Raw genomic sequence first — 17,521 nt, forward strand, 5'->3', positions numbered from 1 at the left:
AGACACCCAGTGTGACTACAGTCAGAGTCACAGCTGATATATTAGCACAGGTCACCAAAGGTTTAACAGAAGCAAAGGAGTGGATATCAGAGCAAACAAATGACTGCTCAGCCAGAAAAAACAAAAGGTCTCAAAGATTAGTGAGATTGTGACTGGAGTGTTAGTACAGTCCCTTATCAAATCTCCTTAAATCTCAGCTGTAAAAACACAAAACAAACATTATAAGAAACATTTTCCCTAAAATTCACAGAGACATTTCCTCCAATGCAGTTTCTGCCCTCTACACAGACATGAAGGAGAGTGAAGTGGAGAAAGGAGAAGATGATGAGGCGTCACCCACCTGCTGCTCGCAACTTTCTTCAAACCACTTCAAAAACAAGCACACACCCCCTCCCCAAACACGCACACACATGTTGGTTCAAACAACGCCACCCATTCTAAGATAGTCCATTGTCAATCTGAAGTCCAGCTCCTGAGCCGCATAGAGGACTGTGAGCGTCCCGCTGCAAAAACTCCATTCCAGAGCTCCAATTACCATGAGAATGGATGGGAACCCACCATGATTACACACACAAACACAGACACACACACACCAGGGAGGATGACCACTCTGGTAGACGTTAAAACCTGGAGCTGGACTCTGCTCCCTGCTTCAACATACATTGTCTCACATCTATACTATATACTAACTCTTATAGTATACTGTGTTAGTAGGTAGTACAAACAAATATCCATGTACTTTGACATTTTATACTAACAAGAAATGATACAACACATGTGACAGATGTGGATCAAACTGCAGCTTTAGAAAACTACTGCCAATGAAACTTCACAAGGAGACAACAAAATGTTTTTCCTAAGTCTTAATAGTTTTTCCCCTAAATTTTTAGAGCTGTTTTTCCACCACCCACAATCTATTTATTTATTCCAGCTGTGAGCAGCTCCTTCATTTCCTTTGTACTTTGCATTATGGGAGGATAGTGTGCATCACCAGCACGCTCCAGATTCAGCCAAATTTATCTGCATAGCATCTGGTTTGAGTGTACTTCAGTTTGTCACTTTTTAAAGTGTGAATCCACATCATATTAAAAACCTGTTTAGATTCTTGGCCTATTTTAAAGTTACATTGTTTGTGTGCTTCATGTTCATGCCTCAACTATCATATGATGCTACTGAAAATACTGAGTTTAGTTTATCATTTGTTAAGAGACTTATTGATCTTACTGCAGTTTCATATTTCAGATCTGACGTTTTTGTGGTGGAAAATCGGAGACTGACCTCTCTTGTTATGCCTCCTTTAATTTCTAACACTCCCTCCCTGATCTAACCTGATCTTTTTTTTTTGTTTCTGTGACACATGAACTCACATTTAGCTACTTTAACATTTACTGGAAGTTTTGCTAAGGTGGAGAGGTCCAGTCCAGTCAGGTCCAGTTCTGAGATGGGTCTGTTTCATGTTTCACAGTCTGCTGACACCTGACTGGGCTCCTCCTCTGACAAGCTGAGATCTATCAAAATGATGATGCTTGGACTCAACACATACCTATCAATCTTCCCAAATTAGCCTGCATTTAAGGACATTTTCAACAACATATATAAATTTAAATACTACAAAACCATCCAAGTGAACTCAAGAATATTCTTTTTTTCTCTTCATAAAATTAATCTCTTTTGAAGATTGTTACTTTGTTGCACATGTGTTGCAAAACCAGTTTTCAACTAATGCTTCTATGAATTCACGGTCTACATGCCATGTTAATAGCCGTGCAAAGTCAAAAGTTTGCCCTGCACAGAGCGCTGTAAGGTCACACACAATCACTGCTGTGTGTTTTCTGCTCCAAAGTTCACAGCAGAGTGCACAGTCGCCAGGGCAACAAGAATAGCGGGGGCCCTCCTCATATCAAGCCAAGTTTTGGAGAGCAGGGAGTGGCTTTGCTCAAACTATCACATGGGCAAATCTGTGTGTGAATGTGTATGTGTGTGTGCTCAGCTGCGACATGAAGCTACATGAGAATAAGTTCATACAAGCTCCCAGACTCTGACAAATGCCAACACTACCAACAATATTTACCTAACAACCTACAACAAGCTGTGACTTGAATTAATGCTGGATTCATTAAAGAAAAGAAAAAAAAATCCATGACGCTGGTAACTGGCAAAAGAAAACAATGTCAGCACAGGCAGTGTAAATATTAGCAGACTGTTAAAGAAGCAAAAAACTGCGCACTTTCACACATTAACTTTGTGTTTTAGAGGGAAATGCAGCACTAGTGTTGGTGTAAACCTCAACTCCAAATAAATTCCTCTTTTATTTGGTTGTATCCTTGTGCTTTTGTTCAGATTTGCACCACCCGCTGTTCTATCACGTAGAACATCCCTTAAAAAATGGGACGCTGGGGAGTTTATTCAGTGACACACCATCCTGTTTATCTGTTTTAGGGTCAAATGTCAAAAGGTCACATTCCTGCTCCTGGCAAAATCTCACAGTAACCCTCTATGTACCATTGTTGGGTATTTCTGGTAATTACGGCCTCCATTCAAACCACACAAGTCATTATAAAAACACTGTGTACTGATACATGTAGCATTAAAAACTACTCCTCTTGTTTCCAGGTAGACAAGGCTTCAAATCTAATTAACAAGTTGCTACAATGTTGCATTGCAAATAAGATGAACCTTGTGATCTCTGGTTTCCTTGGAATTTCTCATTTTGTCTCATTTCTATAATGAACAGCGTCCAATTACTTCAAGAGACCATCAGTTTTGCATATGTGCAGAGAGAGCTTTAGGGAGGAACCAAAACCATTAAGTCAGGGGCCTATTCAACCAAAGAGGCTCCACTGTCTTCAAGCTAATGGAAAAGATGAGACTATTGGGTCTCACGGGTGCTTCAGTGATACACAGGGGCTCAACGGTGTAGTATAAGAAACTATTCAAAATATTCATAAATGGTCATAGATCCAACTGCTGAGGAAAAACACTCAATTATATTACACTTTATTTGTCTTTATATGGCAATTTTGTTTACAGTATACACTATGTACTCTTGTTTCTCTGTGTGGGAAAATTTCTTCAGTAAAACCTGTGTGTGAGAACTGCGATTCAGATTTTGAGATGACTGAACTTTCAGGATTACATCTGTTGCAAAGTGTAGGACAAGTAAAGACAAAGCTCTGCCTTGGGGCCTTGTGAGTTTTCCCACAACAATATAATGCCATATGCTGTTCCTTGCACTGCAGTCTACACACAAAAATGGCCAGGTGACCAGATTATTTCTTGATATTCTTCAAGATACGACCTCACATTAAATGTATTATTGCAGGACAAGACAGAGGTGACTCAGAGGTGAATCTCCTGATGAAACCAATACTGGAAATACAACACGTAAATCTAAGAGAAAAACTGCACTGACATGGCTAATCTGTGGCTCTGTTCATACTGCTTTCTGTTTGACACTGATGCCTTTATTTGCAAGAGTGAGTCTTTATCATTTAACCACAGAGGACAGTAAAATAATCACTGCATGTGTGACCATGTAAATAAATTAGTCCTCTAAGCTAATGTCATTATATCCAAGATCAACATCTGTAACCACTGTGACAACCTGTACACACCAAATATAACAAGCGTGGGAGCCTTCGCCACAAATTAACACACAAACAAGGACAAACGGACATTTGTCATGGACGAATACTCACTGACAACACTGGGGAAACAACTCTGATGGAATGACAGTGTCTCTCTGAGTTAATGGAGATTAATCACAACAACAACAACAAAAACCCCACAACCCATTCATCTGAGAGGCAGCAAGAGAGCAGAAGAGGGTTGCTGTCGTACAAACAGTAATTTCAGTCTCGCTCAGAGTTTAACTGCTACTGAACGTGCCTGTTTTGCACTCACGAGGAGTGACAGTCACATAAAGTGGCTGTCAGAAGGTGGCCTTATCAAGAGTAAACTAGTCCTGATGGGACAGTCAACATGGTCAAAGATCAGTTGTCAGTGTTTTCCCACACTACCTGAAAAAGTACAGATAACACCGTTTGTTACACATGCAGGTACCAGTAGCATCCTCTAACCTGGACCTGAAGCATGAAGGAGTTTTGAATACTAATGTGCAGCAGGTGCTGTGTACCTGCACCTACACATTTCCTATTTCAGACAACACTTAACACGAAGGGAATAAAAACTCCTTATGAAGCACCTGGAAGCTTCTTCCACTATGATAAGACAAGAATTGTTGTGAAACTCAACATTAAGCATAGAAATGTTATTGAATTCATTGCACTGGAGTTGGAAATATTAAAATAATAAATCGTAATAATAAATGATGACACTTGCATGATAACCAGAAATGACGGAGGAGGTTTCGATGACATAATTTAGCTACAAAACAACTATAAAGAGCACTCAGGATGAACCAAAAAGAAAAAGCATATGCAGCATATCAGTGTGACTATCAGTGACTCATGCAGACTTTTGGACTGGTGAGCTCAATCATTTTTTTGCTAACTTGCCAGCACTGAGATAAGAAGTCTTAAGAGCAATGCTGTCAGACGATTTGAAATCTTGTCCAAAGATTTCCTGTCTTAACTCCTAACCCCCCACCCCACCCCACCTCCGTCCCGCTGCCCACCAATGGAAGTGGCTGCTCGGGGATTACAGAGGACAACACAGCATACGCTGCCCGATCATAGCTGGATGACAACACATTACTCACACTCACACGTACTCAAACACTGTACAGCAGAAGAGAGTTCTTAGAAGTGCAACCATTTAAAAAAAAATACATGTTCATTTTTTGCTCTATAGTTGAATTTGTTTAAACATGAAATAGGTTCAACATAAACTGTTAAACTATCTGTTCCTTCAAAAAGCACATTTAGCCAATTACTGCATGTTGCCCTCTGTGGATATACCTACACTATGTACACACACTGTAATAGCTATATGTATGTCAGCTGAAACATTGATTACTAGCTGCTGTTGCCAGAGAGAGGTCTAATTATGCTGGATTAAGAAGAACAAAGGCCCTTATACGTGCTTAAGGTCCACCTCAAAAAGCCTCTGCCATCACCTCAGTGTCATTGAATCACAGCGTAAGCCCAATAAGCGCTGTAACAAGATGGTCTAATGTTTTTAGCCCTGCAATCAAATGCTTTACTCGGGGCAAACCCCTGACCGAGCTGAAACAGTTTAACAAGATTAACGGATGACAAGACACTGCGGCTGTAAGCGTGCATGTGTGTGTGTGTGTGTTTTGAAAAATGGCGTCATCTCTCAATTAAGCCTCCAAGGGCCACACACACACACACACACACTGCACTGGAGTATCAGTCTAGTCCTGCCGTGAAGGAGTCAGGCCAGTGCTGGCCACCGCCTGGCACCAGACAGACCCCCGCCATCCACTCACCATGCTGACGCTAGGGATTAATACTTGGACTCCTAAAATGGATGTGTGGTGGGGGCTGGTGTGTGTGTGTGTGTGTGTGCTTCTAGGTGAATGGGGGAGGGGTCGTGGGGCCACCTGCCTCCTCTCAGACACAATATAGTGAACCAGAGGAGTGCTCTCTCCTTCTTCCGATTCCAATCAAACACACTTGCACACACACACACACGCACAAACACACTAACTCTGATGTTGCATTGTGTTTTCTGACTTTGACCATTTATCAGTGTACACAAGTGAACCTTAATCAGCCCAACACCCCATGGACACAGTTATCCCTCAGACAACTCTTTCCATTTTTTGACCACAGGTGAAAACAAAGCAGGGTATTTAACCTAGATATTTTTCAAGTTTTGAAAAGTCAAATCAACTGCTTAGTCAGATTCTTAGGCATATGTTATTGATATCATATTGATCAGATGTTTTTTTTATTATAACAGTGAGGTTTTCCGACTTTAAACTGTATTTTATTTAAGCAAATTTCTTCCTCTGACAATGAGAGATTGTACACTTTGGCTTTTTTTTTTTCAAAAGTGGTTTAACATATTCATGCCTCACTCACAAGTTTTATTTACCTTAATGATACCCAGATCTATGTTATATGGTTTGATAAGTTGTGTCTTTCCTTGACTCTTTTGTAAGAGATGTTTCACAATCACAAAGTAACAAACTCTGGCTAAAACAACCCCCAAAAAGCACTTGGTGACATAAAGGTTTTGTAAGATTTAGGCTGAAATGTATACAGTAAACAGAAATATGGTTTGTCTACAAAATACACTAAAACAGAGCCACCTCAGTCACCATGGATTCTGCTGCTTTACAGACTGAGTTTTTAAGTGTATCCCTGTCTGAAGAAAACAACCAAGACAGTAAGAGACAGACCTTCCAGTCATACTAGAACTGAACAGACTAGTCATGTGTTAACATAGCATCAGTGATGCAGAATATGGCACCAAACAGGAAAACCTACAGACAGGGAGAATGACAGAGGCAACAAAAACCAAGAACCCACAAAACCTGTTCTGCAGGTTCTTACGCCTACAAATACCTGACAGCTCACTTTCTTGTGAGATAGGTGATAGTGACACACACACAAAGGTTTCAGTACACACTTTCTGAGGAGGTGAGACTGGCCAGTCAGCACTTTGAAGCCCCCAGCATTGATTAGAAAAGCACCTCTGGAGGTCACCAATGATAAGAAGAGAGGCTGTCAACCCCTCCACCCCTGCTTTATCTACAAGGGTTGGGAATGACAACAACACTTTCAAACCATGTGTCCTCTTTTGTTTTTCAAGATCTGCTTTGTGAAGTTGACTTGTACCTGAGTCCTTCATCTTACTGTTGATGAATTGTAGCGTAGTATGCACCCTCTTATAATGATCACACAAACATAAGTACATCATGCTGTGCAAACAGCAAGTGGAGTACCTTCTCTCACATGACAATATCCTTGTGTTTACCTTGGTTTTGTCTCCTGGTGGTGGCAAACTGGGACTTTCGCAGGGAGCTTGGAGCTGTCTTCCTGTAGAAGCTGTTACGATCTAGTGAGCCCACATAAACAGGCTTGCGACCCCGTTTTGAACCTATGCTCCCAGCACTTGACTCATATCCCTTTTCCTGCTCATCACTGTGCTGGTATATAACAGGATCCTCAAAAGAGTGAATCTCCCTTAGGGCCAGCTTCTGATTCTGCTGCTCGACCCATTCCTCGCAGTGGGTTTTGCGATCTTTTTTAGGGTATTCCTCATATCGCGAATCTATGGATATTGAACGTAAATCTCTGTATCTGTCTCGGGGCTTGAGATGGGAACGTTCCCCTTCTCCTCTGGATTTGTAGCGGTCTTCATACGCGTGATCATAGTGGTCCACATCCCTTCGCTCATAGTGCTCCCTTGATTTATAGTTGTCTCTCCTTCTGTGGTCGTAGTGCTCATCTCTCCTGTCATCACCTATATCCTTGTACCTGTTATAGTGGTCCCTCTCCTTATAACGACCACGTTCATCAGGTTCAGAGTCATACTGACCCCTTTCTTTACTAGTGTAAGTTTCCTCACCCCTTCGATTATAGACATCCCTGTCTTTGCTGATATTTTCTCTGCGGTCATAGCGATCCTCTGCACAGCGGTCATAGTAACGGTCCCTGCGTTTTCGCTCATCATAATAGCGGTCATCCTCTCTACGTTGGTGGTATTCCTTTTCTCTGTAGTGATGACTCTCTTTAGAATCATAATAGTCCCTATCATGGTCATAGTAGCGATCACTGTCCCTGTAATTGTCTCTGTGAGCATAGGGGTCTTTGTGATCATGATAGTCTTCATACTCACTGTTGTAACTGTCATGGTCTCTGAGATCATGTTTTCGGTGTTTCCTGCTGTCATAATATTGCTGCTCTCTGTCATTGTAGCGTTCATTGTATTTCCTGTCATAATGATCCCTGTACTTGTATCTGTCCTTGTGATCATACTCCTCCAAGTCTCTGTGACTCCTGTAGTCATAACGTTCAGAGTCAAGGTCATTTTCTCTGACCCAATCGTCCCTTCTTCTTCTGTCCTCATCCAATTTACTATACCCTTCTTGAGTTCTGAAGTCATTATTGTCTTTTTCTTGTGGCACTCTGTTGTAGTCCTGGGGGCTGTAATCCTCTGGGCCCTGGTAGAAACAATGTTTGCCTTTCCATTCAGATATCCTCAAGTCTAGGTGACCATCCTCTGACCGAGGGTGGAAGTAAACGTCCTGGCCTTTGAAAGCTGCCTTGTGTTGGTCATTGTACTCCAAGCTGGGTTGGTGGCAGACATTGCCCTGTCTAATCTGAGCTTGGTCCCCCCACTGGGGGGGACCTGACACATGCACCGGAGGTGGCACTGGCCATGGAGCTCCCACATGCACTGGAGATGGCACTGGCCCACCTACAGGCACCATCATGCCGCCATGAACCGGCATTGGGCAACCTGGAGCTGGAACTGGGTCACCAGGGCTTGCTATCATGATTGGACCCTGTGGTTGGCCAGGAGGAACCACTCCATAACCAGGATATCCAACCTGTTGCTGCTGAAGCTGCAGCTGGTGTAGTTGTTGTAACTGTTGCAAATGGGCCATCCTTTCCCTCTCTCTGGCCCAGCCGGCATCTCCCAGTTCCTCCACGCTCTTCCCTCTCCTTACAGGGGCACCAACTGGATAATTCCAATCCACTGGACCAAACATGACTGGATTGCCATAAACCACCGGGCTCTTCATGGCTCTTGCTGTTTAAATCAGCCTGCCCGGAGCTGATACAGTTTCTTGTTCAATGTGGCTGACTCTCTCTTTCCAAAGTCCTGCATTCCATAACAAAGCGCCATGGGAGACTCCACCTGTCAGGCATATTGTCTGTAACTCTCCCACTTGTTTTCTCTGTCTACTCTCCACTGCCTCAGCAGGACTGCCTGGCCCAAGCACCTCCCAGCCCTCAGTGTAACTGAATCGTGCCCTCCCCACAGCCGTCTCAGCAAATCGTAGAGGGGGGGGGGGTTATTGAAGGCGGGGCTTCCTTGGGTTAATGATTCAGTGGAGTCACATGAGTGGAGGATTAGCCCAGTAGGCCCTCCCATTGCTTCAATTGGCTAGTACCTCTGTTTGCAGGAAAACAGTGTGCCTGGAGATTTTCTTTGATGGAGAATGGGATCTAACTTCACTTCACTTTGGCACCAATTTTTTTTTCACTGCCATGAACAATCCTCCATCCTTCCCTGTATCCTGTTTGCTTAGTTTTTGCTCTTTCCTGTCAATTTCACTGCTGTGTTCACAGGTGATTCATGCTGGCTGCACACACGCTGGCTGTGTTTGTCACAACAGCAAAGATGAAACTCATTCCTGTCTTTGTATACAACTATAACTTTCAACACTGGTCCAAAGGCTGTGATCTTTTTAGGTAAACTGAAACTGAGCAAGAAACTGACCTCAGTTTAGAAGTTTGACTTTGCCCCACATTTCTGGGAGAAGCAGCTTTCTTTTGGATTAATAACTAACAGAAGGAAGTGTGTGAAGTAGAAAACAAGTTAAAGAGAAAGATCAATTTATTTATTTATTTACTACTTATTTTGGTGTAAAGAGCAAGTAAATGAGTGTTGAGAATATTTTTAAGAGAACACAACCTGATTAGGCCAGAGCAGCTACTGAAAAAGTAGCTGCTGGTGTGCACAATGAGCTATTGTTGAAGACTGTCCCCACTCTCAGAAGAGACACAATCTTCTAGTGTGAGAAAAAACTCAGGCCTATTCATAAAGCTGGAGTATAATATATCCCTCCCCCCCTTTCTCTCCATGAAAGAGGCAGGCACTAAAGGGACAGATTTAATGGACTTGCATACACTCAAAATACACGTGATACACACAGACACACATGTGGGATAGTGTCAATTTACCAACAACTCAAGCAATCTAATGTAATGTCAAGTTAGTCCAGTCCAGACAAATCTCATCACAAACCAGGAAATATTAAGATATTAAAAAACACACAAAAAAGGAAAATTAGGGACTTGCTGGTCAAGAAAACTAGAAAATCTTACTTAAATAAAAAGCTTTAGAGTTTGTGTATACCTTACAAAATATCATATTACTAGATGATTTTATCTTGCACTCTTAATAAGTTGGAAAAAAGTAATTTCAAAAAGCAATTCAATTTTGATTCTGGTAAGATGTAACATTTAAATTGCTAAATTGCTTTGAATTGGATGTATCTGGATTTTTAAAAACTGTTTTGTAAAGAAAAAACTTTGTTACTTTATATTAATGTAAAACATTGTTATGATGCACGCCTTTACAGTGCACCCGCCAAAACACAGACAGAGTTTCACATTGGTAAGACTGAGCACAGAAATCTCACTTAGACATTGTTCTCTTACGTAAAACCATTTAATTATCAGTGTTCAAACATCTCGGCTTTCAGTAGCTGAACACGACCGAAACTGTGTGTCTGTGTACGTGTGTCAACTGCAGGAATGTCAAATACAACATTCCTCTCCTTGGCTGCATTAGTTTGTGTAAATGGAGCTGTCAAGGGCTTAATCGACATCCTGCACATCTAGAACAAGTGGTGTGATGTTCAGGAATAAGGTCATATATCAAACTGTCTGCCAGGCTAGAAGTCTCCCAAGTTTATAAGGCTGATTGGGGGAAACCTGAAGCTGAAACAGATCCTGAAAACAGCGTTAAACAGATCAGGCTGTGGTGTCATGGAAGCTGAGGGAGGCGTTTTAATAGTGGGTTCAAAGAATTAAAGGAGACTGAAGGTCAGAGAGCCTAAGGAGGAAAAAGAGGAAACACAAAGAGATGGTGGAGACAGAAAAACCTGCTCTAGCGTGAGAGAAAAAGAGGTTTATGACCACTACCACCATGCATGTTTTATACCTCAACAGAGGCTTCATCATATTATATGACCCAATTAATGTCATGCTATGGTGTCTGTCAGTTTCTGTCAGGTTCTGCTGAAGGTTTGTCCCCTGAAACTCTAATTTTTGTTCTGAACTGAAATGGAAGAAAACCATTGATACCATACTCAATATACAGTTTTAAGGTACAGAGCACCAACATGAACTTCTTCCTAGAGGTATCAAATGGAGTATGTACCATGAAAGACTGATTCTTTCTGTTTTGAGCTTTACTATTACACCTCTTTAAGTTTCTATGAGGATTCTGAATTGGCCTGTGCACAGTGACGTGCAGGCAAGGCGAGCTCGATGTTGAAGTTACTCCCTGCCTTGTAACAATAAGCTGCCATTGTCTCTGAAACGTCATGCTCAGGAACACACCCTGGAAAAGCACGGAAAAACAGTCACTTCTGAGAGAGTGTGTGTGTGTGTGTGCGGACGCAGCATAGCAATAGGATGACAAACATGTTTTTTGCGAACAAAGAACCTGAAAGTATGCTTGATATGCACACACCTTTGTATGAGCGAAGCATTAAAGAGAAAAGAGAGCGACACTTAACATCATCCTAACATTTCCTGCTAAAAGCTTTTGTTTCCAACTAATGTGCTCATAATTACCACATCAAACATATTGCAATGGGTGTGTTCTTGGCTGATTTTTCCTTTCAGGTGCTAAATCTCAACAACCAATCATGGCACTATCTTCATCTATTTCCACATGTAACAGGACAGAAAAACAACTTGAATTTATGACTGTGGAAGGAGGGTGTGAGGATTCCTGTAGTGTGAGGAGTGAATGGAAACTATGCTTTTTTGCATGACCCTGTAGAGGCACCTGTAGCCAATGTAACCTGTTCCTGCCCTCAGGCTGATTCCTTTCATTGACAGACATACAGATCAGAGGATTCACCCACTGACAAGCACTGGAGAGTGAACATCACAGGAGTCATTTGAATGCATTCGAACAATAAATAGACATTTAGTCATTAATAGTTTACTGGTATAATCACAAACATGATCAATGAGTATCAAATGAAAATACACTGGATTCATCTTGTACTAATCAGATTACTTTAGGGAGATGAGCTTAAAGCGAGGAAACAAACACTGTGAGAAACATCTAATTAGTGACTCTTCAATAGACATTAAACAGATGTAAAACCTACAGTGTAAAACGAGAGACATTAACATTACAAAGCAGCCTATGAATGAGGACATTTGTACATGTGGGTGTGGGTATGTAACAGAGAGAAACAGTGAGCTCTGCTGTCAGAAAGTTGACAAGTAGCAAGTACAGACAGGAAATGAGCAGCTTATTGATCCAGGATCAATAAATAAAGTAAGAGTGAGTGAAATAATTAAAGAAGAACAAGAAGATGTTTTTGGATAAAATAACCTGTTATTAGTGTCTACTACTTCGTGTTTTTGGCCCATCCTGCAAATTAAATCCAGTTAATTAATTACAATGGTGAGTTCTGATAAATAATTTCCTATATCAGCATGACAAACCAAAGACATTAAAGTTATGCTGACTACAGTGGAAACACATATCTGATTAGTTGTTTATTTTTATTACCAAGCTTCCAATAATCAACAGTCATAAAAACTGCAGAATCATTTACAGCACATTCATATCTCCACTCTGCCTCTTTCATGAAGAAGTTCAATCCATATGGGATATACATGCTCAACAACTGCTTTCAATGCCTTTGAGCAAGGCACTAAACTACCAACAGTGACTCAGTAACAAGTAAGAACTGCAGCTTTTAAGACAGATGTTAAAAAACAACAACACACAACACTGACTGTCAAACAGCATAACAGTCTGACAACCTGATAAACACCATGTTGAGTTCGAGCCTACCTGTCGCTCTGTTGGACCTGGCCTCCTGAGCCAGTCCAAACAGTGTGGAGAGGTGTGCCACAGGCCATGTCACAGCTCGCCACAACCACATTTTGGGTCCCGCTCTAAAGTGGGACATAATCTGTCCGTCCCCCCAAGACTGAATCCCCAAACCCCCACACCCGGTAGGTTCAGCGTCCTTACTCCCTTTGGAAAAGAACAGGTAATGGAGGTGAAATGATGAAAGGTGCAGAGTGGGGAAAGTCTGAGGAAGGTGAAAGAGGGAGGAAATTTGGATAGAGAGACTAAGAAAGAGACAGAGAGAGAGAGAGTGGAAAAAGAGACAGAGGCCCACGTGCATTGCTTACCCTCTCACTATGTGCAGGAATGCACCTCGTACCTATGTGAAAAAGTGTTGGGCTGCCAAAGACAGCACTGAGCACCCAGATAGTATGAGACGGCAAAAACAAAACCAAGCCAATTAGCTTTTTGTCTGATGTCTGTGGTTCAAGAAATTTCAAATATACACGTGTGTTGGGGAAAAATGTAATACGTTTGTAATTACTGCATCAGCCTAATTTATTCCTGACATGTGGAGCCACTGATGAAGATGTAATTAGTTTTTAAAAAAATGCAATACCTGCAATACTTTTGATAAAGGACACCTGCAACTGAATCCTCACATTCAATAGCAGTTTTATAACAGGTGTTGGTATTGTGCAACTTATTTAGAGGTAGAATACTTCACTTAATTTGATATTTTAATGCTTGCATAATGCTTTACCATTTAAAACATGAATTTTTGGGTTGTTTTGGTATTCATTAATCAGTCAGACTAGATGAGATGTAAAAGCTGTTAACAACACCTCTAAACTTAATTAAACTCAAACAGAATCTCTCTTTTTTTTTCAAATATCTCACAAAACTGGCATCAGAACTGTCTTTCACTCCACCCACTAATTCTGCCACATTTGCTTACATTTCTAAGTTATCATTGTACAGAAAATAAGCCAAATTGTCCAATAGCCAAACAAACACACACACACACACACACACCGTTATGATAACCTCTTAATTTAAATACACAATCCTCCCTCTGCTGACCATTGTGGACAGTAACAAGGAAGTCATGTTTGCATAATCTACTGGGGAATTTAAATAAATAGTGTTTGTGTGTGAGTGTGGCAGAGGAATCATAGACAAGTCAAAGAGGAAATCTGGTAAGTACTGATGTCTCATTGTTAGATTCCTGTAATATTACATTTTGTCTTCAGCGAATGGAACTGACCTGCAGGCAGCAGGGCCTTAGAAGCGATAAACTCTGCTTTATTTGTTCACTGTTTTGCATTGCATCCAGGTACATTTAACCCATTCTGCTAGCCACACATCTATTACCTGAATTTTAAAAGGTGTGACTATGAAATTTCAGCATAATTTAAAAGTCATAAAAGTCTTGTGTTGGCCACATCTCCATTTTGGGAAATCCTTGTGAGCTTACAATCAGGAACTTACTATGGGAAAAAACGGTGATACATCCAACCCACCTTGTCTCCAATATCCTTTAGTTTTATCATGGATTTCTTTATCTGAACCGCACATTTTTTCCTCCACCTAAAGACATACAAAACTCCCAAGTGCCTTTGAGGCCTAAGGGTTTAAAGCAAAGTCCCCTGGCTTAAATTTGGAACCTTTCTTTAATGTTATCCCCCATCTCTCTCTCCTTTTAATTTCCTGTCATCTTATTACTGTTCTATCTAATAAAGGCATGAAATGTTCAAAAAATCACTTTTCCCACTCCAACCCACTCTCCAGCAGTCTTACCTTGTAGCTGTTGCTGCTCCAGGGCTAGCGTCTCCAGCGTGTAGTTGCAGAACTCCAGATTCTCCATGGCTTGCATGCGGGCCGTCTCCTCTTCCTCCTCCTCCAGCATGGCCCTGAGTTCCTCTGCTGTGTGCGCGTATGCCTCCATGTCGTGCTCCACCTCTTGTAACCGTAGCAACAGCTGGTACCTCTCCTCCTCTTCCCTCTGTCTCTGACTCTCCAGCTCCATCTCCCTCTCCAGCTCTTTCTCTGCCTCCAGCTGGCACCGGATCTCGTGCTCCTGGGCGGCCGCGAGGTCGCCGAACTCGCCCTGGCCTTCCGCTATTTGGTCGAGAAGGTTGACAGCTGGTTCGTCAGGGGTGTAGAAGATGGGGTTGCTCGTTGGGGGGTTGCTGGTTGGAGGAGCGGTGTTTTGTCTCGGGCAGCGCGGAGGGGGGCGTGGAGCCGGGCGGGCCGGTTTGTATGGAGCTGGAGCTGGGGGACGAAGGGCTCTGGGACGAGGAGGGGGAGGACGGAGGGTCCTGCGCCTCTCCAGCGAGGAGGAAGCAGAGTTTGACTGCAAGAGGTGGGACACAGGAGAATGCGAGGAGCCTCGGATTATATCACTTTCATCACTGTAGTCCAGAATAGAAAAGTGTCGTGAGATATGGGACTGCTGACTCAGGTCACTTACAGATGACATGTCCCTTGAGGCACCAGAGCTCACGTTTGTATCGCTATACTGAGGTGGTCAAGCTTTTCTCAAACTCAAAAAGCTGCTGGGTTAGCTTGGCCTCCAAGTCACTGGCCGAGGTTGCCAGGGCATCTAAGGTGATGGATGTTGGCATTATCCCGTTGGAGCCACGCGTTGTCTGCTGGGAATGTGTCCGTGTCTCAGCGCTGCCCATCATCATATCAGCATCACTGATGCTAGCATGGCGAGTTAGCTTCTTCTGTTTGTGGCCTTCAACGAGGTTAATCAATGCCTGGCCTGAGACTGGCACTTCTGCTGTTAGTGGTGGCACCGTCCGCTGGTGGCCTCTGGTAGTATCTGCTGTCTTTAGACCAACCATGCTGAGTGCTGGGGAGGGTTAGGCTGTGAGTTAGCCTGGGCTGTAATGGTCGAGTGTTACCATTCGTATACTTAGACCGATGTGCACCAGAAGATGGGCTATGGTGCCTGTGGCTACGTGCAGGCAGGCTAGGCCGAGGCGGGAGTCTGGGTCTTGCTGGAGGAGTTGATTTGGGTCTCTCGGGCCGTCTTTGTGACGGGGCGACAGGTCTATGTGGTTGAGAGTCAGGCCTGTTGCCTCCTTCTCTCTGTGTTCTGTTGTTAGTTTGAGTCCCAGTGCCTTTGTTTTCATTTTGAAACCTCTGCTCCTCAGTCCTCTCGAAGTAATCCAGGTCCCACACTGTATGATCCTCGTACGTCCTCCACTCAGGATCATTCTCTGACCCATTGTAATCAGAGGTGCAGCTGTTCCCCTTGTCTTCTTCTGGCTCAGCAACACTTGTTTCCTCTGAGGTTTTCTGCCCGTCGCCCTCTATCTTGACAAAACGATGAGGAAAAATACCACGCTGCCCTCTCAGCTCCCCCTCCAGCCAACCATCTTCCAAAGTGCTTATAAGACGTATACGATCTCCCACATCAAAGTCCAACTCACCGGGCTCCATGGCCCGAAACTCGTACAGTGCCACTCCATAGACACCGCCCTCCTCCTCCTCTTCTTCATGTACTTCATCCTCCTTCTGCTCCTCTTCCTCTCTCAGAAAAACCTCCCCTTCTTCCACACCCTCCTCCTCAGTGCCCTCTCCTGCATCGTAATTGTCCTCATAGCTGAACTGCTGAAGGTCAGTGTTCAGATACTGGCAGTCTGTGGGCTCCTGAGGAGAGCGAAGGGGACCTAAGAGCTCCACAAAGCCCTCTGGGAAGATTCCCCTGCGGCCCTCCAGCTCTCCCTGGAACCAGCCCGGCTCAGGCAGGCCTGTGATGATGATCAGGTCCCCCTCACGGAAGTCCAGCTCCTCGTTAAGCTGCGCATGGAGGTTCATAAGGGCCCGGGCCTGGCCTAGGGCATAAGGTGGGAGCTCTGAAGCTTGAGCCTGGGCTGAGCGTTCAGACAGCTGCCTGGAGCGACCTGAAAGGTTCAGCTCCTTCACACATGATGTGGGGAAAAGGCCACGGATGCCCCAGGCATTACAGCCACGTTGCCATGTTTCCCCGAGGTTCATGGACCCCCCTGCCTCTCCGACTACCACATCACCTAGAAAGACATAGAATAAAGGCTGCATTTAATGTTCATGTTTATATTCTTTTGATTCTCTAAAGAACAAGCCACGAGTCTGTGCTTATGCTTGGCAGAGAGCGTGATAGTTGATTTGTTTTGTTTTTAAGGCACATTCTACTCTGCTGGAATAAATACTTACCTGAGCAGAGCCAAGCTGGACATAACTGAATTGAAATCACTTTACAATTTTTCCTGAAATCAGGTAGCTTTGGTCACACTACAAAGACATTTAGGTTACTCCAGATTACCATTATTATTGCATTTCTACTAACTTAACTATGGTCAGCACTGCTGCTAATGTATCTAGAGAATCAGGGATTATAGGAATGTTGACTGGTCAGCCAGAAGTCATGGAGGTCACATTCCAAAGACCCGTGGCTCCACCTCCCATTGTGTCTGGGACCAAAACTGGAACACTGCCAATACGACCACGGAAAATCATACTGGAAATGAACATTTCAGCTCTCAGATGGCCAGTAACGACAGTTTCCTATGTTTCCTATGATCCAGGAAATGTTACTTATTTACGACAATACAAAAAAGTAGTATACCGGTATGTTGTTATTGAGTAAATTCAGGCCATGGTTTAAATCAAAAATAAGATGAGAATTATGTATGTATATTAAAAGTACACTGGGGGAATTATTAAGTCATTCCACTGAACTTCCCATTGTGTTCTTAACATGTTAACATGATAACACAACCAGCAGTGTTCTGCTAAATTAAAATAAGCTGTT

The 17,521-nt window shown here is 43.0% G+C and overlaps 1 protein-coding gene across 1 annotated transcript in view; it reads right to left on the reverse strand.

Annotated features, from left to right (window-relative positions):
• LOC108898715 (dynamin-binding protein-like) overlaps nt 1–17,521 on the reverse strand; it is a 44,116-nt gene that overhangs the window by 11,836 nt on the left and 14,759 nt on the right. The window contains 3 exon segments of the mRNA XM_018698714.2: nt 14,518–15,238; nt 15,240–15,488; nt 15,490–16,760. Of these exon segments, the coding sequence (XP_018554230.1) occupies nt 14,518–15,238; nt 15,240–15,488; nt 15,490–16,760 (2,241 nt within the window).

The sequence above is a fragment of the Lates calcarifer genome, linkage group LG23 (assembly GCF_001640805.2).
Source record: "Lates calcarifer isolate ASB-BC8 linkage group LG23, TLL_Latcal_v3, whole genome shotgun sequence".
NCBI classification, from domain to species: Eukaryota; Metazoa; Chordata; class Actinopteri; family Centropomidae; genus Lates; species Lates calcarifer.